Below are 25,276 nucleotides of genomic sequence, written 5' to 3'. Positions count from 1 at the left end.
TGGAACGCCTAGACCTTAACATTGCATGAAATCTGTACATTTAGGGAACGATGACAAGTGAAAACTGGATGATGCGTATAGCCGTGTAGAGATGGTGCAAATTGGGCTAATACCTCAGCTGAGCTGACTGTTATTAAGAATTTTTCTCAAAGCTATTCATATGTCAGATCTTTGGTATACTATATATATATATATATATATATATATATATATATATATATATATATATATATATATATATAGTTCCAAATGTACATCATATTCTTGTGTGGCTGATAAAAGAATGTTGGTTTAGTGCAAATCCTGATCACTTTTCTTCAACATTCATAATGTATAGGTAATAATAATAAGAAAAATAATCATAGTTTGGCTCCAGTAGCTGGTCCAACAACTTTTCTTCAAGTATTTTTGTTGTTTTTGTTTTTAAAATAAGTTCTCTTTTTTTGTCGAAAAGGGTTCACAAAAAGAAAACGATAAAAACATGAATGACAAAAATTAACATCCAATAATACCAGTTGCATAGTTCATTTTTTTTTCCCTCGGATATATTTTTCCGAAATGCTTCTTTTTATTGCAGCGCAGAGAACACGGAACCACATTCGATTCTGACCATGCACCTGTTCCCTCATATTTCCCTTTTTCCCTTCAAAATAACAAAAATATATTACGCCTCTTTCTTTTTTTTTCTAACATTTATATGAAAGTGCCACAGAGATCACTCAAATCAAGAGTCCTGAATAGAGAAGTTCATGAACAGAGGATGTTCAAGTCAAAAACAATGACAGTTCGAAAAATGTTTGTGGGTCAGCCTAGGGTGCTAATCCACCGACCGTGTGCTTCGACCTTCGCTAAGTAGTTACGAAACAGTTCCGAAGCATGTGGTTGAGTTTTTATTTCTGTGAATTTTATGAGCAGCCACATTCTTCTACGATCATGTTCTGGATGTCCTTCTTGATGATCTTTTGCTCTTCGTTGAAATATAGCATGGACATGGCACGGAAACGCGTTGGAACGCAGCATGACCGGATGCCTGCGAATGGGCTGTAGCCACGCATGCGGTAGTGGTTGATAACGGTGGAGTGGAAGGAAAGCGCCGTGCCCGCCATGCTCGCAGCATGACCTGGGCACTCCCCTTCACAGTAGTTGGCGTGATAACCCGAGGGCGCGATGATCCAGTCGCTCCAGCCAATTTCCTTGAAGTTGACGTAAAAGTGTCGCTTACAGCATGCGCGCATATTGCCTTCGCACTCGAGGCCACGCTTGTTGCGCCGGTGTTGCCGTTCCTCGGCCGGATGTAGCACCACCATCAGGAAAGGACGGTGTGATTGTGAGTGCTCCTTTCCCTTTCCTTCACCAAGGATTGGCACTGCCCCAATCTCTGCACACAGCGGGCATGACACTCGAAGCCGCAGTTCTCCACCACCCCTGTCCAGCAGTGTCTGCACGCTGGCCCCCACCGACAGGGTGTGCCAGCCGCTACGCCGTGCATCCACCATCTTCTGGGACACCAACACCTCATCCTGGGGATCTGGATTTGACTCTGTGCTCACACCTGGGGTCTGCAGGAGCTGCAGGGAAACTTTGCCCTTTGCATGGCTTCCCTTTGGTAATTTAAGGAAAATCCACACGTTGGCCTGCTCCACCACGGACTGTATGGTGCTGTCTTCAGAAATGCCAAACTTCACCATATCGGGAACATCAACTGGAAAAACAAAAGAGGAAGAAATTATGTCAGTGTGGACAAGATTTTAAATTGGTATTTGTGAAAACAGTATTCTGTTGGCCGACAGGACAACTCAGTGATGGAGTGCGTACGTGGTCACAATAGCCGATGTGGTAAAGCATGTGGTTGCACAGCTCCCGATGTACACAGGACGATGCCTTTTGGCACACTGACTTATGAAAGTCGGTGCTACTTGCGACTGTGCGTGTAGCCTTGCGCTGCCATCTGGTGTATGTTACAAAACTAGTCTTGAAACCTTCTGATACCACCTCAAGTTAAACCAGTATCCTTTACAGCATGAAACTAATTCGTCCTGGTAAACCATTTAAACCAAATGGAAACCCCCAACTGTTCCAGCCTCACTCACGTTCCTACTCCCAAGATACCCATTTAGGCATTTGATTTACAAGGAAATTATTCAAATCATTTGGTGTTTGTTTGGTGTATCGGAGTGCTAGCAACAGCTGAGTGAAATCAAGCTCCCAGACCAGTCTTAACACCACCAACAGAACCCAAACGCTCTCACAGCGACTCAGAGCTGTTCTCCACCATCTGCAATCTTTCGTCAACACCTAGTGCTTCTCCGTAAAACATTTCCTGCTGCTAAAAATCCTGGCGCTCCGTTTGTGTACATAAAGCGTGTTGTGTTATGACAAGGGCCTTCCCAATAACTTGCACATGACTGTGTAAGTCTTTAAAGCCTGCTCGCATGCGGTTTACAGCGCATGATTTATTGATTTGAGATACAGCCTCTCTCACGCCGATAGTTAGCGCTCGTTCCAACTATTTAGCCAACACGTCTGCTGAAGATATATGATGTGTTACCTGATATTGGTAAGGACAACCCACTAAATAGCAAAAGAATCCCAAATTGTTGACCGTTTTGGCCAGAATGTTCTTAAAATGAGAGAGAACGATGCGGAGATTTCCAAGCAGAATCCAGGAATCTGCGCTATTTTCTTTCACCTCGTCATCTGATATTCCGCTGAAGACAAGAGCTCTATGAAACGAAAGAATTTCCCAGCCCTTTTTTATTCAGTTGCTACAGGTTATCCAAGCACTTTTAAACAATGTAGTGGCGATGATGCTATACCCCCTCGGAAATTCTGGCTCGATAAACCACTGATTACATTCGTGACTTTGTGCTTGCTCGCCTTCAGGTCGCCAATTAAAGCCGACCTGTATCTTCCATAAAACTTCACACCGAAGGTTCTTGCTTGATCTGAAATCTGAGAACACTCTTCAGATCTAACATCAGAAGCTGGTTTTATTTTTTGTTTTTTTCCAAACAATGCAGAGCAGATACTTCTCCCTATCCATGGTGGGTAACAATGTCAAACACACTGCTTAGTGAAAGATCGAGTGTCACAATGATGAAGGACGACTGTGCTAAGCTTTGAATTTCCTTCTCACTCTCTGCATGACTTATGGAGCGGTCTTCTTTTTGATTTTACTCCCAGAAGCGTTGGCAAGAAGCGAGGCTTAGAAACATTAGAAAAAGTCAATCAGGTCACTCTGAGCAGATCTGTTCTTGATTTATAAAATCTTCCTGAGTTTCATTAAACTGTTTAGAACCAAATGATGTCAGCCACATAAAAAAAATTGATAGTTAAAACTGGATATATCCAAGTTTAATGAATTCGATTTATTTAATATACAATAAACTACTTAAAATGGGCTTGGTTTTAACAGTGAAAAAGTTAGTTCCTGCTTTTTTCACGACTTAACATTAGATCAAATGCAGAATTTAACATTTTTACTCTCATTCTTACAAATGCACACTTTAAAATAATAAGCTTTTATATTATGTTTAATTTCCCTTGTTGCTTTGTCCTTGATCTAAAGCCGTTATGGGTAAGGTCATCTCTTACTGCCAAAGTGTTAACCCTGTTGACATTGAGCAACAAGAGTAAGCATTTTATCATTTTGATTCAAGGTCAGTGAACCTTTTCACCAGTTTTATAAGAGGTAACCTAAGTTTTTCCAGCATAAAACGATGGGCGCCGGATACTACAGCATCGTTATCAGCTCAGGTTTATCGACACGGGTTCCTGTTTGAACAAGATTTGACAGTCAGCTGGACTTTATTTCTTAATCGACAGGGACCCGTTCTGTTTGCTCTGACAAATTTTGGCGTTTGCCCTCATATCCGTTCTCTCCTCTTTGAGGACTCTGCTGTAACCTTTCCTTGGCAGCGACAGAGGTCACGTGTGAATCTCGGCACGTAAACACAGGGTCACACCCCCTGAAATGTCCACTAAACACACAGCGCGCTGGTGGTCATCTAATGCTTATGACAAGGCTGCCTTCCGGTGCCTGGATTCTCTGTCCTGCTGTGCTGCTGACCTTAATGGCAATTTGGCATTTTTATTCAACAGTCGATCATAAAAGTGCTTACGGGATTCAGAATGCGTGCTTGTATGCATGACCCCTCCAAAAGTGCTGGGAAGTAGAAAGCATTCAAACGCTAATTTAAAAAAAATTCTTCTTGTGGATCATCTGAGGGCTGACATAGAGGGTTAAAAGATCCCAAGTCCCATCAAAAATTTATTCCTGTCTTAACCCTGTGTTAACCACTGTTGCATTTACAGCATTTGGCAGATGCCCTTACATTTATCTCATTCGTACAACTAAACAGCTATGGGGTTAAGGGCCTTGCTTAGGGGTCCAAAAGTGGCAGTTTGGGCCAGGTGGGTGGGCCTGGGATTTGAACTCATGACCTTTGGATCCAAAGTCTAACCATGCCCAAGATAAGGAGATTACCAAATATAAATGAATGAAACTATACTTAAAGAAAGGATTATTTTGCGTTAATGTGTATTATATTTCAAATTACTTTTACAGTATTATTTCACTCCTCTGTTTCCTTTGGAATTCCCAATCAATCAGACCCTCAGTCGTCTCTCTTTTAAAAAGTTTGTACGGAGTCAGACAGAGACTCATTTCTGCATGGTTAGTTTCATTGGGCAAGTGGAGAAATCCTAGAGCTTGACCAATCATTGGCTCCAAAACTTTCCAAAACACTCTCTCTCTCTCTCTCTCTCTCTCTCTCTCACTATCCATCTCTCAGTCCCTCTCTCATTCCTTCATTCCCCCTTCTCACTTTGTCTATCATCATCTTCATGAATGAGCAGGCGGCTTGAATGGAAATGGTTTGATTAGAGAGGCGTCGTAGGGTAATGCAGAAAATCACAACAGCTGTAAATAAAGCTCCCTTGAACACAAAGAAGTCGCTTCAGAATCCCTGACTCGGGAATGCCGCAATCTCGTTAATGATGCCTCCGGCTCATTTGGGAGAACTAAGGATGAGCCTCTCTCTTTCTCTTTCTCTCTCACTCTCGGTTGCCTTTTTTTTTTTTCAGTAAGCACTGAAAGAACTCCACCGCCACCACCACCACCGCCACTTCCCCATGCTTGGCTGATCCCCGAGCAATTATCGGGCTGCATATTTTGATGAATGGAGTAATTATGTATGGCTAACAACCTTGCGTGTTTGTACGGATGCAAAGTGCCCACCCTTCATGCCCTATTGCCGCGAGTATCGTTAGCGCCCTCTGATCTAATAAAAATGTCGAGGGCTACCGTTTTTTTTGTTTTTCTTTTCCAATCTCAGGTTCGTCAAAAAGAGGCTATTTATAGCCAGAGGCTCTTACGTAAGCATGCTTGCATTTGCGTATGCTAATGTGCAATTAATCAATGCATAGGAGCACGATTAGTCTCACGAAGGACGTAAATGTATACAATAGGGCTTTGTGCGCTAAAAATAGGCCCACTTGTTATCTTTAGAAACGTTCTGTTACCTCACGCCTCACAAAAAAGGATTCCATCAGGTTGTCGGGTAAACTTAGGGGGAACATGGATAAAAAGATTGGGTAAAACTGGATTGCCCCCTTTTTTTTGTAAAGATTTTGTATCATTGTTATAAATAAGTCATGAGGAACCAATTAGAACAGAATGCCTTCGCTGCTCCGGTCGTCCCACACTAACTGTGCCGGAGCCGCCGAGGCTATTAATGATTCCCGCGGTGTATTCTGCAAGCCTGCACGCTTTCCTTTAATGACCGGTTCCCCCTCGCCTGCGCTGAAGGCAGCGATGACATCCTCCTGTCTGAAAGCTACGCTGTGATTACAGGAGCAATGTCACAAATCAGAGAGCGCCTTGAGCAAGCAGAGCGGCAGCTCCACAGCAGGTAGAGACAGCCTTGGGGAAATCTTAACTACAGGTCTGCATGTGAAAGCAGTCAAATGGGTCTTTAAACTCGGGCATAAATATAGTTACAAGCTCACTCTGATCCTTAACGGCAAATGCTTCTTCTTTTTCTCTACCACTGATGATAAAGTTGCAGCCATTTGGTTTCATTGAGCAAGTGGGTTTTATATTGTCAACCTTGTCTGATTTCATTTTAATAGGATTAATCTCTAGAATTAAAAAAGGATATTATAATGATCACCGATACATAGATTTGTAGTCGACACGGATTTACAAGTGCCACTTAAAACAAAACCCAAGATTAAGAGCTGCCCAGAAGACAGTTCTGTCAGTAGCACAGCAGACCATTTGGATGTTCCACAGCTGGAGAGCATGTGTTTATTTCTGTAGCATTCTGGCCAGTACCGACCTCTCTCAGCCTCTCATCCGTATATATGCTAGGACAGAGAGCAATGACTTCATTGTGCACTTCTGGAGCAAGACTTCTATTTTGGTGCTTTGCTAATTTGATAAACAGTTTATTCTCTAGGTTATGAAATACATCTGTCTATATATTTTCCTCAAAGTAATTTTCTGTACTCACGTGGCTCTGCGAAAGTGATGATTTCAGATGGCTGCTCATCTCCTTGAACACTGCGTCCTCCAAAGTCTTCTGCTTCGTCCTCAATTTCCACCGTGCCATCCTGTGCAACGCGGCCCACGTGGAGCTTGCGCAGGGCATTAAGCAGGGCAGCGCGGGGCACCGGACGGCTAATGTTGGGCGGTGCGCTCAGGTGCAGCATGTTCAAAATGTGCCTCTTTACCGCCTCTACCATTCCAGGTTCTGAATCTCTGTCTAAATGGCTGAGGGCACAGGATGGACACGGACTCCCCACACCAGCCTCCTCCTGCTGCTCAGCCCCCTGAGACCCTGCCAGTCTTTCACTCTCTAAAGGAGTCGTGCCTTGCATGCCCGAAGGCGTTGGGGAACAGCGTCCGGACAGGCAGCCGGAAAGGAATAGTGCCAGAGCCATCAGCAGGGCGAGAGAGGGCATTGTGGGCACCGCCGCTTCTCGCGATCAGATGCCAGCTAGAGTGGACAAACGCCCAGCCACCTTCAGGAAAAACAAATGTGAGCGTAGAAAGAAACCTAAAATAATCCTGATCCAAAAGGTGTGAACATGCCGGAAAACACGAAGCTCTCGTCAACGTCCTAAGGCTTCTGATCCTGTGTGGGGTTTTTTTTAGTCCTGGTCCCGTTCACAGTTCGGTCCTGATGAGCTCGGAGAGACCAGAGATGACAGAGCAGTGGAGAGGAGAAACCTGACAGAGTGCAGCACGTTACACCGGAGCTGAATGGTTTTGTTGAAAGTGGGCAGGGTTAGACAGTTCTCTGACTCTTTTTCTCTCTCTCTCTCTCTCTCTCTCTCTCTCTCTCTCTCTCTCTCTCTCTCTCTCTCTCTCTCTCTCTCTCTCTCTCTGTTTCCCTGTGTCTCCACTGTGTGTACCCTCTCGCTTTCTCTCTCTGTAATTATACCTTCCTCCCCCTTCTTTCCTCCCTCTCAGTTTATTACTATCTTCCTCACTACTTCTGAGTCACTAACTTCTACTTTCCTTTTTGCTCTCTCTCTCTCTCTCTCTCTCTCTCTCTCTCTCTCTCTCTCTCTCTCTCTCTCTCTCTGCAACTCCCCAGTAATATGTGTAACAGTTTTTTCCTTCCTGGCAGAAAGATCCTAACACTCACTCACGCATGCTTTCTCTGTCACACTCTCCTCACGCCTGTACATCTCTTTTCAATCTCTCTCTCTCTCTCTCTCTCTCTCTCTCTCTCCCTGTTTCTCTCTCTCTCTCTCGGCATTGATCCATCTGCTGCTGTCCTGCTTGGTGTTTTAACTCTGTCCCGGGATGCAGCGTTATGGAGAGGCAAAATCTCGACCTAGCTATCGCAACACACACACATACACACAGACTCATTCATGCTTCGTCTCTATCTTCTCTCTATCTTTCTCATATGCACACACACGAGCACAGCTTGGGCATTTCCTCTATCGCTGGGGGTGTTCTCTGCACCGAATTAACTACTCTGCAGGACATTATCATAGGCCACATGGCCCAAACCTACAGTTTGCTACATATTTAACATTTAATCATTAAACCGAGAGTCTGACTGCTCACAGGAGTGATGCAAACATATGTCATGTCACCTGTTGGACTTGGTTAAAAATAGCTTGCCTATTCATCCCAGGCCGTCGCTTGCAATCAGAAACGAAACCAAGCGTAAATCTTTTTTTTCAATTATATATAAGCCTGTAATAAATACGAGTTTATTTGAGTCGGATGGGAGGAGGCTGGAACGGAGCAGATACATGACACCTGTGACAGGTTCCACCTGTGCCAAACACAGCTTTGCTCTCGACAGGAGGCGTGAGAGTGACACCACATGACTCCCTCTTGTGGCACGTCCCCTGTAACACCGTTTCATTTTGTGACAAAAAGTTCCCAGGAGACATGAAACAATTTAAGGAACCTCTCGCTCTCTTTCTCTCTTTCCCTCTTGCTCTCTTTCTCTTTTTGAAATATTTCCACATTCACAATATGAATTATGAGTCTCAAACTTCAAAATCTGTAAGATAAATGATGAAGGCCTTGCATTTGTACTCCGTTATCATCGCTAGCATTAGCTCTGTTTCTATTAGTTGGTCGTTCATGAACGGTTTGTTTATTTTCAACTGGATGCGCATGAGCAAAGCATCACAAAATCTCTGTAGGTTATGTACAGGAAACAGAATTGAGTAGTTCATCTCATGGGTCCTTTGGTCCGAGTAGTTCTTTCTTTTATCACGATTCCCATATACGCTAGGTAATCCAATAGAACATGTTTTTTTGGTCTGAATCTTGACATTATTGGTACAATAATTATGGAAACTACGTGACAAACAGAATGAGTAGCTTTTCCTCTTATATCTTCTGGTCCACATTGTTAGTTCTTTTATTATAATTTGTTCTTAACTGCTTTGTCATATTTTTATTACTGGAACTATAGACAAAGTTGGTGTATGTAGACGTATTGGGAAAATGTACATTTTATTTTCGTAACATTTTATTTTATTTCTCAACAAAGGAACAAAATAATCTAAATTATTTCAAAAGATTAATTCATTTTGATCGGCGAGATTGAAAGAAAGTCAAATAACTAGTTTCTAGGCATAGGTAAACGAGGCGGTCACCTGGAGGGGGCGCCAGTGAGTTCCCCCTGCCCTGCCACCACCCTCACTAATTTCAATTATTTACCGTTTTTTTTGCAGAAGTTTGATATACAGTATATCTTTGTATACTTGAATTCAGGCAATATTGCAATGATTGGAAAGTTGTGAATGATTTGCATGGTGTGGCGGTGGACCATTGTGGAAGGAGGGCGGAGCCATTGGGGGGCTAAAAGGCTAAAAACAGCCCTAACTAGCCCTTCAAAGTATCTTTCCTAAAGACAAACCAGCATTGCCATCCTGGCCTGGTCTAACCTTTCCTTAAAGGCTGTGCCAGATTGTAACACTTTTCCAGATGTCTTCAGACACCAGATGTGAAGAAAACAATTGCTTGGTCATGGCCTGCGAACGTGTGATGGACCGAGAGTAAGAAAACACACTGCAACCAGAAGCAGTAAAAAATTGCACCTTGTAAATTATGGTTGGTTCTGGGAAAAGGCCTTATGATGCATGAGGGACAGTGGAAGGAAAATCGCGCACCAATCTATTAACAATATGCAGTTTTTTGGTATTAATGTAGCTAAATTAATAAAGTCAGATGTTTGTGGTGGCAGAATTATGCATCTTTTTCCCTCAGAAGCAGGGTTTCAGGGCTATTTATTATCCCTCCGCGGATCTTCCCACTTCGTCCAGGCCTGCCTCTGGATAGTGTTCTCTTTGATTGGAGGCCACTCTGTGCAGCTGGGGAAGGTTTCTCATCAACGCCTTGGGTGGTTCCATGAAATTCCGGAGTAAGAACAGGAGCTTTGAGGATGGATTTGGACTGTAGTTAATGATCAACAGTCTGCTACACTGACTCAGGACGACGGTTTGCTTCTGATCACTATCACTGCACCCCGCAACATCGTTTGTTTGCAATAAATGGACATTCGGTGCAACCCAGATGAGGATGGGTTCGCTCTTGAGTCTGGTTCCTCTCAAGGTTTCTTCCTTATGCCATCTCGGGGAGTTTTTCCTTCACCACAGTCGCCACCGGCTCGCTCATCAGGGACAAACTTACACTTATAAAGAACAATTAGGCATACATTTGTATAGGATTGTACTGTAGTAAAAGACCCAAACCTCTTCCAGCATTGAAATGTCTCTTTACACAAAGCCAGCTCCATGAAATATGCTTTTCATGGTTTGGAGTGGAAGATCTCCTGCTATAGAGCTCCAACTCTATTGAACACCTTTGGGATGAATGTGAACGCTGACTGCACTCCAGGTCTCACCTTCCCACCCACATCAGTACCTGACTTTACCCTGTGGCTGAAGGAGCACAAATCTCCATAACACACTTCAAAATCTAGTGAAACATCATCTATATCATAGTCCATACTGAGCCCATATCCAAAATGGCAACCTACACACTCCGTCAGCTTGTGACTTCATTGTGGTGTGGATCTCTGGCATGCAAGTACTCAAGAATTTAGGACTTCTTGTGTACAACCACATGATCATCAGGATTGAATTTTAGATGTATTTGGCTAACACCTACTTTTTCCACGTCTTTGTGCTCTCTGGAATGTTCCTCTCTCTCTCTCTCTCTCTCTCTCTCTCTCTCTCTCGCTCTCTCACACTAGCTTTTGTTCCTATTTTCTAGCAGATCACAGACACCATTATACACTGATCAGCATAACATTATGAGCAGCTGCCTAGTATTGTGTTGGTCCCCTTTTGCTGCTAAAACAGTTGTAACCCATCGAGCATCAACAGCATGAACTTCTTAAGCAGTTTGAGCTACAGGAGCTCGTCTGTTGGATCGGACCACACGGACCAGCCTTTGCTCTCCACGTGCATCAGTGGGCCTTGGCCGCCCACAACCCTGTCACCAGTTCACCACTGTTCCTTCCTTAGAGCAATTTTGATAGATACTGACCACTGACCAGGAACCCCCACAAAACTTTGAGGAAAAAATGTTCACTTGCTGTCTAATATATAACACCCACTAACAGGTGCCATGATGAAGAGATAATCAGTGTTGTTCACTTCACCGTTTATAATGTTATAATGTCATAATGTTACGCCTGATCGCGTATGTGAAATAACAGGAATAGGTTCTAGCTATTACATCTTGTAATCCTGATGTGTCACAAGCCTCTACTGCTACATATTCTAACTTTAATGTAGAGAAGTTAATCTGTCAGTGATGTGGGCCGAGTTCACGGGCACCCCAGCCCCCCATCCCCCTCCCCAACCTCCAGCATCATCACATCTATTCTGGGCGTCATAAGCAACCGAGCACAGTTCCATATAACTCCCAAAAAAAAAAAATATTCTTAGCACAGCCACATGTTTGCCTGGGCAGTGTGTATGACTGAGTGTGTCGACGTGCGCATGTGTGTGTGGTGAGCATGCTATTTCTGAAAACTGCCCATAAGGTGCCATCACACATCCCACTGACTGTGGTAGCTCCTCTCTGAAGCTGACACACTCTCACTACGATACGTGTGTGTTTGTGTGTGTGTGTGTGTGTGTGTGTGTGTGTGAGTAATAATGTCCTTGTCATTTATAAACTTCACGTTTTACAGATATGTAACCGATAGAAAACTTTCACCCTGCTTTCATTTCAATAAGAAATAAATCCGACAATTTTCCCTATTATTACATTTAGGTATTAATTAAATCTGGTCATAGTTGTGGAATGTTTAATGAGCAAACTTGGGTCATTATGGAAAGTGGTAGCTCAGTAGTTAAGGCTCTTTCTAAACAGAAGGTTGGGGGTTCAAGCTCCCACTGTTGGATCCCTGAAGAAAGGCTCTTAACCCTCTCAGCTCCAGGAGTCTCTGCTGTTTTATTCATGAATACGAGCACAATCAAAGCTGCTCCTTTTATAAACAATAAATCACCATCTGACCAATCAGAATTGAGAATTGACAAAACCTTTTAATTGATTGAGTGTTTCTACTGGGTCGGATTTTGCTAGAGCTGGATCAAGCATTGGAGGAAGACCCTGGGGCAGACCCAGGACCCGCTGAAGAGATTATATCTCCTAGTTTCTTTGAAAAAGTCTATTGCTCCTGCAAGAAGAGATTCAACTTGTGGCCAAGGATGGAGTGTTTCCTGGCTGAAGAAATCTTTCCATCGAAAGAATAATGAGTGTATGTACAATAAGTACACTATATGGACTTCTCACCTCACCTACATCGGTACCTGACTTTACTAACACCCTTGTGGCTGATGACCACAAACACACTCCAAAATCTAGTGGAACATCTTCCCAGAAGAGTGGAGGACATTATAAGACCAAATTTGGACTGAATGTGGAATGCGATGCTCAATAAGCATGTACAAATACTTATGACCAGGTGTCCGCAAACTTTTGGCAACATTGTGCATATTGATATCCACATCAATGTTCTGGATGAAAAAGAAGCATCTCTGCAACTTTAAAACTTTCTTTAGATTAGCACGAGTCACTGTGAGGTAAAAAGGCTACAAAAGCAGGACAGGTGGGTTTCTTTGTGGTTGTATTTCTGGTCACACGTGGCATCGTAATTCAAATATTCAGATAAAGCAACACTTTGGAAGACATTCTGGATAGAACACCAGCCTGTGGGAGGTTTTTTTAGGAGGTAGGATGAAGTTAAAGAACCTGAAATAAACCCACATGGAAAACATGCGAAACATCTAAGAGCCCAGGATCGAACCAGGGAAACCACGCAACAATACTGCACCAACATGGCTCCATATCAAGGTGCCCGGCTCCCATAATGGCTGCTTATAGCTTTTATAGAAGGTAGTGTAAAAAAAAAAATAATAATAATCAGACTTTGAAAGTTGTTTGGAGAAACCGGTCACATGGTTTTGCATATTTACATAGACAGTGCCTGTGTCAGGGCGTGTTTACTCACGTTATGATGAGACATGATTGATGTGTGTGTGTGTGTTTGACGATGATGATGATGATGTAAAAAGCAGTAACGAGGTGGCGAGGTGTGAGTTTTGGCAGGATAGTCCTCACCCACTGCTAATGTGCTCTGAGTCAGAGCCTGGGAGAAATACAGGTAGGCGGGATCCCTCCATCTCTCTCTCTCTCTCTCTCTCTCTCTCTCTCTCTCACTCCAACGCACTCTCTCGCTCACCCTCTCTACCTGTTTCTTCACACATGCTGCTCAGAGGCTCCTTGATCGCAACGTCTGACTCATCCTCAAGTCACGTTTGCGTCCTTCCACCTCGGCCCTGCCTCTGCATCTCCCGTGGGAGCGACATCCTCATCTGCGCTCGCAACTTCTCCGTCATCGACTCCGACATGAGTAACAGCTTCAGAAAAACTTGTCTTATCGACTCGAACACGTGTCGCGTGCTTTCGTCTCAATCTCATGTCTAATGACTCATTTAGCTTCGTTGGAAGAAAAAAAATAAATAAACAAAAACACAGCACACAAACTGAACACACAGACGATGACTAGGAGTTTGAGATCGAACTTAGCTAATCGCTAAGTCACAGAAAATCTGCGTGCGATGACGATGGCGTCAGCCGGTGGGGAAACACTCCCTCTCAGCGCTCTAAGAGTCAGAGGCGGGAGTGAGGGAACCCTCTCCGAGCCTGCCATGACTAAACGTGGACATCCTCCTCCATTCAGCCTAGCTGAATCACGCGCCGCATGGTAGCTATTTCTGATCGGCGCGTGTTTTCATGACAAAGCTCGACACGTGCACTCGAACCCATCGTGCTGTCAGTTCAGCGGTTTCCTTTTTTTCCTCTCCTCATGCTGCGTTAAGCAGGAGTGGTAATGCCGAAGCTTTGTGCATGCAAAATGGGGAATGTTTCAAAACTTTAAGCACAGAAAAGTCCTGAGATTCTCCTGCTACTTGGAGAGGAACTCAAACCCTGTCTATTCATAGTTTCTGCAGTTTGATATCAATTCATTTATTTGCAGAAGTCCTTTTTCAGAGCGACTTACAACTGAGCGGTCGAGGGTTAAGGGCCTTGCTCAAGGACCCAACAATGGTAGTTTGGTGGTGCTGGGATTTGAACACATGACTTTCTGATCAAAGGGCCAAGATCCAGTGCCTTAACCAATTAGCTACAACCTCTCAAAGAAAAAAAGTGGACCTGAGGGGAAATGGCAGCACAGTGCCAAAGGATCCAATTTACTGATCAGCAGGTTGTGGGTTTAAGCCCCGTTATCACCAAGCTGTGTTCCTTAACCCTCAGTGCTGCAGGGGGGCTGTATCATGGCTGACCCTGCGCTCTGACCCCAGCTTCCAAACATCACTGGGATATTTGAAGGAAGTAATTCTTCCACCTTATAAAATACTGCTGTATAAATAAAGAATATTATTAGTTAAAACAGGTTATTTCCATACACACAGAAATAACCAAATATATACTAATCAGCATTCTTAAATAAATCGCTTACATTTGCTTCAAAAATCTTTTCGTAACCACATATTCATCCACATTTATCGCCGCATTTTTGTTCCGAAGAATTTCACGCCATAGCTTTTAATCGGTTTATAGTTTTTTTCAGTGTCATGCAAACATACACTTACATACAATGTCTTATTGAATATACACATCTGTGCCTTACCAGCTTTTTAATCCAATATTCATCTACATCTGTGCTTTCCCAGTACTGAGAAAAAAAAAAAGATGCTTAATTCAGTCAATAATCATAAAAAAGGAATAATTTATAGATTATATATTTAAATAATCACAAACGAAAAAGACTGCAAACAAGAAAACTCAATCCAGCCACAAATCAGGAGTCTGTGGTCTTTCATCAGACTTTATTCATTTGTATAATAATATAAATTATACAACTTTTCAGTCTCAATTTGCAAATACATTCAAGCAAACAATTAATGAACATGTTAGAATATTTCTAAGAGGAACATAAGTTCATTTTCTCAGTTCAGGGAAACTTTTTGGATGTAATTACACATAGATGTAATACATTTACATGAAATTGAACAACGTTATCGTATTTCTTTAAATAATTATCCAAAACAAAAACAAAACAAACTGCAGAAAATGCAGTAACCAAGTGCTTGACAAAAGTGTTAGGATGATATGATGCCGTTTTAAGTGCTGCGTATGTGTTGAGCACGTCGAGTGGAATCAGTGCTGCGTTCCTAATGATCTGGTTTGAGAAGCAGGCACCAGCGATGCGTGATCTTCACAGAAGCAACAATGACCAGGGATATTTCAATGAAATTTAACTTGGGTTGTTCTTCCCCTCTTTCCTTTATACACTTTTACATTTGGAAAATTCATCACATCACTTCTGCTCATCTGAGTCAAAAACATGGATCTTCTGCAGTGTGCTTCAAAAACCCACCTGCCCTTAATTGACCAACAGCTTTCCATTTAAAAAAAATCTATGCATCACCCCAAGCTGTGATTCTGCGTATAGATCAGGAAGGTCACATGACCAGCCCCAACCTGATCCCGAATCTCGTCAAATTTCCCTCTTTCTCCTGCAAACGTCGCCCTCTGGTGGATTTAGAACGGCATGCCACCCGAGATCTGACGCGCCACCTGCTCCTCTATGCTCTCTTCTTTCTCGCTCCCTCGTTCCCTATTCCAGTCTTTGAGTCCCTCCGGGAGCGACGTGTCCTCGTCCAGTCCTCCTGTTCCCTCCACAAATTCCTCGTATGTCGATTTCTCTGCGAATGGCCGCCGGCCCAGAAGTTCCACCATGTCGTTCTTATCCAGAACCTCCCTCTCTAGTAGACGCAGCGCCACCTGGTGGTTAACACATTTATTATCTAACAGAAGCAATGTCGTGATGACCAAATGCTTCCACTGTTCATATGCACGTCCTTTTTAAGAAATAAGAAACCTCCTCGTACCTTCTCTACATCGGCCTTCTTCTCAGTCAGCAGCTTTTTGGTGCGCTCATAGGCGCTGTTTATAAGATCCCGCACCTCCGAATCAATCAGCTGGGCCGTCGCCTCGCTGTACGGCTTCTCCAGAACCAGATCTCCCTGGCGAGGCAGGTCGAACGACACCTGACCCACTTTGTCATTCATCCCAAACTGCACTATCTGTAGATGGAAGCCCACATCACACACAACAAACTTGTCAGATCGGATCGGAATTGGATTCTTGAGGCTGTGAATTGAGACTGTCTATAAACAGAAGAATTGTAGCTAATCTAAGATAATGTTTTGACAGATGATGACCATTTTGCATTCAATGACTTACGCAATGAACTGATGCTGAAATGTTTTGGCTATTTAGCTTACCGAATGAGCACACAAGAAAAAGCTGAACACGCTTGTTGCCATACTTGTGCAACTTAGCAGACATGATTGAAAAAAGTGACAGGAATTCGTTAGTAATGATCGCGGCAGGTCAAAACACTGTTTTAAATATTTACAGTTTTAGCTCTTTGGATAGAGAATACAGACTACTGCCACCTAATGGTGTGAGAGAGTTATGCGCATGATCGGTTGATGCCAATACATATTTTTAAATAGCAAAAATCTTCCCAATTAATCAGGTGTATTAATTAATACACCTCTAGTGTATATTTCCTGCAACAAACAAACGTACTTAAATGACAAGAGAAAAAGAGAAGAAATGCTTTGACATAAATTTAGTCCTAAAATTGAGCCCACCTGTGCGTACGCGCTCTGCGTCACCTTCTTCAGGTCGTCCTGCGCTCCAGTGGTGATGCGACTGAAGAAGATCTCCTCGGCGATGCGCCCACCGAGGGTCATACACATCCGGTCCAGCAGCTGCTCCTTGGTGTAAAGGTACTGCTCTTTTGGGAGGTACTGAGCATAACCCAGACCTTTTCCACGTGGGATGATCGAGACCTGAAAAAACGGCATTGCAATATCATTATTTAAATTTGGCGTGTTTACGGGATATGCGCTAGTCATATGCTAGTAAACAAAAAAAAAAAGATTATTTTGCATAAATTTGCATAAAGGAACACAATTGGCTGTCATGTTTTATGACATAAAAATCTGAATCAGAATTTAAATACAGTGAGTGAGCAGAGCGTTTGTTGGTACCTTTAACAAAGGGTCTGCATGCTCCAGGTACCACCCAGCTACGGCATGTCCTGCCTCATGGTACGCTACGGTCTTTTTCTCTTCGGGCTGTAACACCTGTGTCTTTTTCTCTAAGCCTAAACACACACACACACACACACACACACACACACACAAACGTGGCATCTGAAAACTCAGTATAAAGAACACCTATTTTATTGCAAGTGTTCTATTACATTACATCACATGACTATAAAATGGAGTTGTATCTTGTGTCTGGTTGTATTTACACTCACCTCCGATCACACGCTCAATAGCCTGCTCAAAATGTTTCTGCATGATCGCCTCCGAGAGATGCCGAGCCGCAATCAAAGCTGCCTCGTTACACACATTAGCGATATCAGCGCCTACCGAGAACAACACAATACAAATATCTTACATAGTCAGTCTCATATAATTTTACTGAATTGTTCTTATCTTAAAAGGCTTTTTTTTGTTTTTCCACATGTATACTCTTACCTGAAAAGCCAGGTGTAAGAGCAGCCATCTTCCTAGCAAGATTCTCCTTGTCCAATTCTGTGTTCAGCTTCAGGGGTCTCAGATGAACCTTAAATATCGACGCTCTGCCTTTGATATCTGGATGACCTGAGCACAGTGGAGAAACACAGAATGTCTAGTAGGGCTGGCCGATAAAGCAAAAATATCATATCACGATATCTTGAAAGCTTTTTTTTTTACACAATGGGTTTCGCATGACAAATAAAAAGATAGACAGGAGTTTGTGCGATTGTAAATAGAAAATAAAAATAAAATTGTGCTGTATACCGATGTATATCTGCCTGTCGAAGCGTCCGGGTCTCAGCAGTGCTGGGTCCAGGATGTCCGGTCTGTTTGTTCCAGCCAGAACTACTACGTTAGTGGCGGTGTTAAACCCTATAGCGAAGAAAAAAATAATAATAATAATTGAATCATTTTATAAGACTGCATTGTGCTTAAACGAACTTTGTTAACGACCAGGAATGCTAATATTAGAATATGTTACTCTTACCGTCCATTTCTACCAGCAGCTGGTTGAGCGTATTCTCTTGCTCACTCTGCCCTCCGAAACTGCCCCTGCCTCTTTTCCTCCCGACTGCATCGATTTCATCTATGAACAGGATGCAAGGGGCATTCTTGCGAGCCAAAACAAAAAGGTCTCGAACCTGAAATAAAAAAAACAAAAAACAAAAAAACGATACAGGGATGTTCAGTAAAATTAAAGCTATGCCCGATAGCTGGAACTGTTGGCAAAATTCAAACAGATAGTTTTTCCGGGTTTCTTTAAGCAGTACGAGAGCAGCCTCTAGAGGTGAATCACTTCCGCCGTGTTCTGTTTATTTGTGTTACCTTTTTTTTTTTTCAGTTTGAATGCATGGCTTTTATTTACCTCAATATTTATTTACATAATATCATTCACATATTTTTTTATTTTCATGATTCAGTACTGTTTTATTTTTGTAATAAAGTTCAGTACTATTCTACAAAGAGTGTATTCGTTTTTTTTTTATCAAGGTAATTAATCGGTTATTGGTACGATCCAACCTAGCCATCAGTAAAATCGGTCAACCTCATACGTATGCCTTATGATGTCCATCTTATTGGTCCACTAAGTTCTTGTCACGTTTATATGTAGGTAGCACGACAATTTCTTGTAAAGTTACTCTGGCAAATAGGCAAACAGATTTACTATATATACATAATGATATTAACAGTGTTTTCCTCTCAGTGTGAGATCACTTACCCTGGCTGGACCAACGCCTACAAACATCTCTAAGAATTCAGAGCCATTAACGGTGATAAAAGGGACGTTCGCTTCGCCTGCAGTTGCTTTCGCTAACAGGGTTTTTCCAGTACCGGGAGGTCCGGTCAGAATTGCGCCCTGAAAAAAACGGACATTTTATCAGACGTGACACACACATCTTATATATAGAAAAATAAATTAATTAATTGAAAAAGCTTCATGCTAATGTCATTCTGCTACCTTAGGGATCTTGGCCCCAAGGTCCTGGTATTGCTTTGGGTTCTTTAGGAAGTTGACAAACTCCATGATTTCCAGCTTGGCCTCCTCGCACCCGGCCACATCCTTGAACTTCACGTCGATCTCGTCGCGGAGCACTTTGGCCGTGGTCTCGCTGACGCTGAACAAACCTCCCATTCCCCTGCCGGGCCGTCCGGCGCCCGCGGGGCCTCGCCTCAGCATGAACAGCAGGAAGCCGATGATGAGTACGGTGGGAAGCATGCTGAGGAGGAAAGAGCTGGAGGCAAAAAGAGGCTCTGGTTAATTACAATCGTAAATTAGTCCAAAATGTTAGTGAAATTCTTTAATCTGATTGTTCGGAATACATTAATTCACTTTATATATAAAAGGAGCTCCAGCATTATTTCCAGATCACGATCACGATCTGCAGTATAAAAGAAATAAAGCACATCCCACACCACACTGTTGAGCTCTATTCCTGATATCGGGGTTCCTATTTTGGAAAAGGACCCTGAGAATTAAAATATATTAGTTTTTCTAAAATATTAAATTTACACACTAATCCGGATACATTTGTCTAAAAACGCCCCGTGTCCACACTTTTGTTTTCGATCGTTTCCCAAATGTTGCTCGATCGGCACAGCTGCGATTGGTTGTTACGTTGTGAGGCATCAGTTGCCATGACAGTACAGTGCCCCCTACTGTGCGACTAAACACATAACGCATAACATGTATTATAGATATATTTAAAATGATTATTTCAGATGTTAAATATGATCTTAAATATCTTTAGGGAAGTTGCATATTTGAGTTTGGAAAACTACAGTGTGATATCATTAACAGAAATGACATTGGTGCAGTATTAATGTTACCCATCACTCTCAGTGGAGTAAACCACAGGCAGTCTGTGCTCACTCTCGATTCCCAGCTCCACTTGAGCCGTCTCCAGACTCCGCTCAAACGTGTCCACGCTGCCGATGTTAAACCACACGTACTTCTTACAAAAAAACAACACAGAAAGAAAAACACCTTTTTTATCATTTGACTGTTTATGAGCCACTCAGATGAAATTCACATTGTGCCAGTAAACTACAGTACATTAGTTAATGGTAAACATTATTGGACAAAAAGGTACTTCAGCTTTATGATCTTAAATGCAAGTTGACCCTGTGCACAAAGTCAGCTCCATGAAGATCTGCTTTACATGAGTTGGAGTGGAAGATCTCCTGCTATAGAGCTCCAACTCCTTTAAACATCTTTGGGAAGAATGTAAAAGATGACTGCATCCCAGACCTCCTCACCTTCTCACCTCCATCAGTACCTGACTTTACTAACACCCTTGTGGTTAAATGAGGACAAACCTCTACAAGCACATCCCAAAATCTAGTGAAACATCTCCCCAGGAGAGGAAGGAGGTTATTATAACAGGAAATTAAGACTAAATGTGGAATGCGATGTTCTAAAAGCAGATCAATCTTATTATCAGGTTTCCACAAATGTGTTTAATAATATATATATATATATATATATATATATATATATATATATATATATACACACAGATCTTTTTTTTTTTTTTTTTAAAAAGGAAAAATCCAGAAAAAGTATTTTGCTTATACTTATAATTGCTATAATATACAGCAATAACATGTTACATTGTAAATATTTATTTTTTTTTAACCTTTTCCAAAAAAAAAAAAAAAAACTCACCCCATCGGTTTCTGCTTTTCCTGAAGAAAATATAACTTTCACAAAACGCTTGTTCACGACCTCCAACCTGTCGACCTGCAAGAGCACAAACGACACGACAGCATCAATCACCTACTATAGATATAAACCGATCAGACAGAAAGACTGCAGTAAAAAAAAATAAAAATAAATAAATAAATAAATAAAAATGTTAACTCACGACGCCTTTCGCCAGGTATCCATTAACAAAGTCCTTCCAGGTGACTTCTTTCCCTGTGTCCCGGAAGAAGAAATAAGCGACCGCAGCCCAAAACGCCGCCGACACCATCAAGTACGTGCGGAAGTCCTTGTCGTCCCATGGGATGTCCCCCTGCAGCAGAGCCCAACAATGATGAACAGTGAACACAGAGGAAGGTCTAGACTAGATCCGGATGAGATTCGTAGTGGGATGGATTTATAAATTCAAGCGTAATGAGTAAATCTTCTAAGATGAGACTAAATGCTAACCACTACTCTGCTGGATTCTTGAATCTGATTGGTCAGAAAAATGTTGACTGCTCAGAAGGTTCTACAGCAGCAACTCTGACATTAGTTTTCCATTATAAAATAATCACAGGCTCTAAAGAACACATATAATAATGAACATAAAAACAAGTTGATTTAAACGTTTATGGAAGGAGCCTCCAGTGTTAGACATAAAGCTTGACCTTTTCTAAAATCTTCAAGAAAGAGGAGTTTTACATTTTCTTTAGAAAGTCAAAAAAAATCTCTGAAAAGTTGGTATAACAGAACGGACACGTTTCTTACTGCTAAATTATCATCCATAACTTTTCACTAGATCTACAAGGTTCCTAATAAAAACATTTGAAAGTGATCCACAACAATAATTCCTCACAAAGATCCTCACACCTTTTGGAAACGGTTAAACCAGTTGTTTTCATCCTTTTTTCCTCCCTTTTTGCCTCCACCAGCTCCTCCTCCTCCTCCTCCACCACCACTATCAGACTTCCCAGCATTCTTCTGTGCATTATTCTGTTTGGACTCTGGATTTAATACAAGACACAAAATATGTGACTTAACTGTACATACATTTTTACACCTACACAAAATCTATATAGAAATTGTTTTGTTGCATTTTTTATTTAAATATATATATATAAAGAAGAACAGGAAGAAAAGGACACGTCACCCTGAGCCTCGGCGTTGGATGATTTGGACTCGCCGTTCTTCTGGAAATATTTTTCAAACCCTTACAAAAAGATTTAATGAGAAAAAAAGGATCAGACTCTGGCATATCAGCAACTTTTACATTTTTTTATTTAGTAGCTAAATCCCCCCCAAAAACACACACACACGCGCGCACACACACACACACACACACACACGTCCAATAAACATTCATGTTTTATTATGAGGAATAATAATTAAGGTTTAGGTTCTTCTAGTCGATATTAATCCCTGAATTCCCTCTGTCCCTAATAATCACACCTGCTTTTTTTTTATTGTATTATTGGAATGCATGTAACTCACCTTTAGGGGGCTTCGAGCAGAACCTTCTGTACGTATCGAACACCTGAGAAAGCAACACTCGTCTCTGCACAGCCTCAGTCTGAGTAGATACCTGAGCAAAAAAAACCCCCACAAACATCAGGCTTTCTTTATCACTCTTTTAATTCCCATCACAGCTCATTTATACGTGGAGCCACGCCCACAATATTCCATAAAAGGTCATGTGCACAGAGCTGGGAACACGAAATGAACACTCAGGGTAAAACAGAGCAAAGGTTGAAGTTATTTTGACTCAATTCTCAGATGATAAATGTGTTTAATGTAATAGTTCATAGTAAAAACGATTTACAAAAAATATTTCTTAGTATCCAGATTAAAAACATTATGCAGTTGATAAATCTTTAGATTAATATTATTATTTACAGAAGAGATAAAAAAAAAATTAAAAAAAAAACCACAATTACTCTTATTTGCAAAATGTTTCCTGATTTGCATTTCGTTTGTTGATATGTTTATATCTGAAAGTGTTGTAAAAAATAAACTGGGCATGTAGAGGAAGAGAATCTCTCATTTTTCTTTCAAATTTTACAGATAATAATTTCCAAGCAAACGGTGAAAAATTATTAATTATTATTATTATTTTTATTTTTTTCCCTATAAACAGTAACATCCAATACAGGTCACCTGTTTCGTGATCATACAACAATAATAATCATAATAATAATTAATAATAATAATTATTAATAATAATAATAATAATAATAATAATGACACATTTATACGTGGGTTATAAAGTTCCGAATGGTGTGTTTATATACAAATAATAAGCAGAATAAATAAATTATATAGATATGGATTATAGAGAAATGGATAAACTGTGTAATAACACACTTCTCACACTTCACACCCGTATTCTCATTAAGCCCGCCTCCTGTGCACTCATTGGCTAATCCTCCGACACTAACGTAGCCGATCAAGCAAACCGACCAATCGGAAAACAGGATGGGCTTTCCAATTGACCAATCCGTGCCCAGGAGGAAGTAAATGTCAGAATATGGGTATGACAAAAAAATCTGGAATCAGTACTGCTAGCTAGGAGGTCAGTTTCAACTAGCAACATGCTAACACGCCTTTACCTAAAGCAGCAATGTCATATAAAAATAGCGTTTTATTTGGCGTATCTAAGCAGCTATTTTCGTACGTAAATGATTAAATAAAACTGTTAGCTATTTGATATAAATGCTAATGAAAGTGTAAAGTGTATCAAATGAAGCTAATATCTGCGAGTGCAGGACTAAAACCAAAACCACTCGTGTTCCCTATATCAATACTCTACATTGGTTATGAATGGAATGACAATATAGCCGACCTATCTAGGGCACTAGCTATTGACCAGAGAGCCGTTTGAGACTTGCCCCATGTCACTGGTTGTACATTACCCATCGCGCCGCCTTCGGTGGTCTAAAATTAGACAGAAATACGCTGTGAAGGTTCCTGCAGCCTCTGGACAGGTGAAGGTATCTGTGTGCCATGTCAGTACTCAGCGCACAGAGCTTAATCCACACAAACGGATTTTAGATACAGTGAACAACCTCCATTCTACGACACGTTCAATTTACTTCCGGTGCATCTTTAAGTTCAACACTAGGGGGCGCGCTCTGGGTTCATTCGACATCATGCTACCTTCAACGGCGCCCTTAATTGTTCCATTTTCTTCTTACAAAATCTAAAGTAATCCTTAAAACGTTTTTCTTGCAAAAGCGGACAGTTTGTATTAGATAAAACATGAAGCATTGAGATCAATGAAACCTCAAATATAAGCGGGGTATTAAAAAAAAAAAAGTTTTTTTTGTTATTGTTGTTACTGTGCAGCCTGCAAGTGCTACCTGTATTTAAGGTAAATACAAGTTTCCCAGATCCTTTAAATGGGGTTTTTGCATGGGGTTAGAGCAAATTATAAAATGTCTGAAACCCGGTCGTTTTCAAACCCTCTGAAAAAAAGTTGAAAGATAATTAAATTATTGAAACTGTTCACAAACCCGACTCCATGCAGCTGATGCTTCACATGAACAGCCTAAAGATCCATGAAGTTACTGAGCAACTCAAGAAGTATAAGCAAACAGTCTGCTATAATGGCTTAGGACCACAGTTTGCATGAACAGTTCTAGATTTATGGACTCATCAGTGAATATTTTATTAAACAGCACACCTCAACAATGACTGGCCATTCAGTGACACCCAGATGAGGATGAGTTCTCTTTTGACTCTGGTTCTCAAGGTTTCTTTCTCTTACCATCTCAGAGAGTTTTCCTTGTTACCACTGGATCATCAGAGATAAACTTATAGGCACCAACATTTAACATTTATATTTTACAACCTCATTATATCTGTAAAGCTGATTTGGAATAATTCCCATTGTTAAAATCTACAAATTAAACTGAATTGAATCGAATTAAAACAAAACAAAAAAATCATGAGTAATTATTACCCCTGCATGTGTTGTATGCTTAAAATATAGTTCTTTAAATGTATAGTACATGTTATATTTTATAATATAAATCTCAGAAAATAAAACATTCAAGTAATAAATAAAGATAAAGACATCGATTGTATAATTAGTGCAGGGTATGTAAAAGTGAAGAAGTGCAAATGATAATATTTCCTCCAAAAGGTCAGGGTTGCAATATGATCATTTTTGTTGTTTGCATTAATGTCACGCATATTAAATAATATCTTGTCGTTTATATTAATGTAATATTAGTGTTTTAATCAGAATCAGAAAACCTTATTAATCCTATAAGGAAATTGTTTGGTTGCTCAGAGTAAAAGATCAAAGCATTATCAAGGTCAAAATAAAAATAAGAACATAAATAATATACAATTTAAAGGTGTTAAAGAAGATATAAAGTAAAATGTAATGAAGGCAGGTAAACATGGAGGCAGATAAAAAAA

At 41.2% G+C, this 25,276-nt stretch overlaps 2 protein-coding genes across 3 annotated transcripts; both read right to left on the bottom strand.

Moving 5' to 3' along the window:
- Positions 1 to 250: 250 nt before the first annotated feature.
- Positions 251 to 7,380, bottom strand: inhbab (inhibin subunit beta Ab). The gene is made up of 2 exons (XM_046875895.1): positions 6,516 to 7,380; positions 251 to 1,702 (listed from the first exon to the last, which is right to left on the bottom strand). Exons 1-2 carry the CDS (start codon positions 6,964 to 6,966, stop codon positions 906 to 908), a joined length of 1,248 nt encoding a protein of 415 aa, XP_046731851.1. The 5' UTR covers positions 6,967 to 7,380; the 3' UTR covers positions 251 to 905.
- Positions 7,381 to 14,602: 7,222 nt separating this feature from the next.
- afg3l2 (AFG3-like AAA ATPase 2) lies at positions 14,603 to 23,959 on the bottom strand. 2 transcript variants are annotated; one of them, XM_046876403.1, is made up of 17 exons: positions 23,764 to 23,959; positions 22,346 to 22,436; positions 22,005 to 22,064; positions 21,725 to 21,858; positions 21,036 to 21,185; positions 20,837 to 20,911; positions 19,999 to 20,123; positions 19,130 to 19,403; positions 18,890 to 19,027; positions 18,158 to 18,311; positions 17,935 to 18,042; positions 17,629 to 17,754; positions 17,406 to 17,516; positions 17,131 to 17,246; positions 16,729 to 16,929; positions 15,958 to 16,152; positions 14,603 to 15,850 (listed from the first exon to the last, which is right to left on the bottom strand). In XM_046876403.1, the coding sequence occupies exons 1-17, from the start codon at positions 23,854 to 23,856 to the stop codon at positions 15,608 to 15,610; spliced, it is 2,394 nt and encodes a 797-aa protein (XP_046732359.1). In that variant the 5' UTR covers positions 23,857 to 23,959; the 3' UTR covers positions 14,603 to 15,607. The 2 variants fall into 2 exon arrangements, with proteins under 2 accessions (XP_046732359.1, XP_046732360.1); XM_046876404.1 differs by having other exon boundaries at positions 19,999 to 20,120.
- Between the last annotated feature and the right edge of the window lie 1,317 nt (positions 23,960 to 25,276).

Source organism: Silurus meridionalis, chromosome 20 (genome assembly GCF_014805685.1).
Source record: "Silurus meridionalis isolate SWU-2019-XX chromosome 20, ASM1480568v1, whole genome shotgun sequence".
NCBI lineage: Eukaryota > Metazoa > Chordata > Actinopteri > Siluriformes > Siluridae > Silurus > Silurus meridionalis.
Note: the sequence above shows the minus strand (reverse complement) of the source record. Positions and strands in the feature narration are given on the sequence as shown.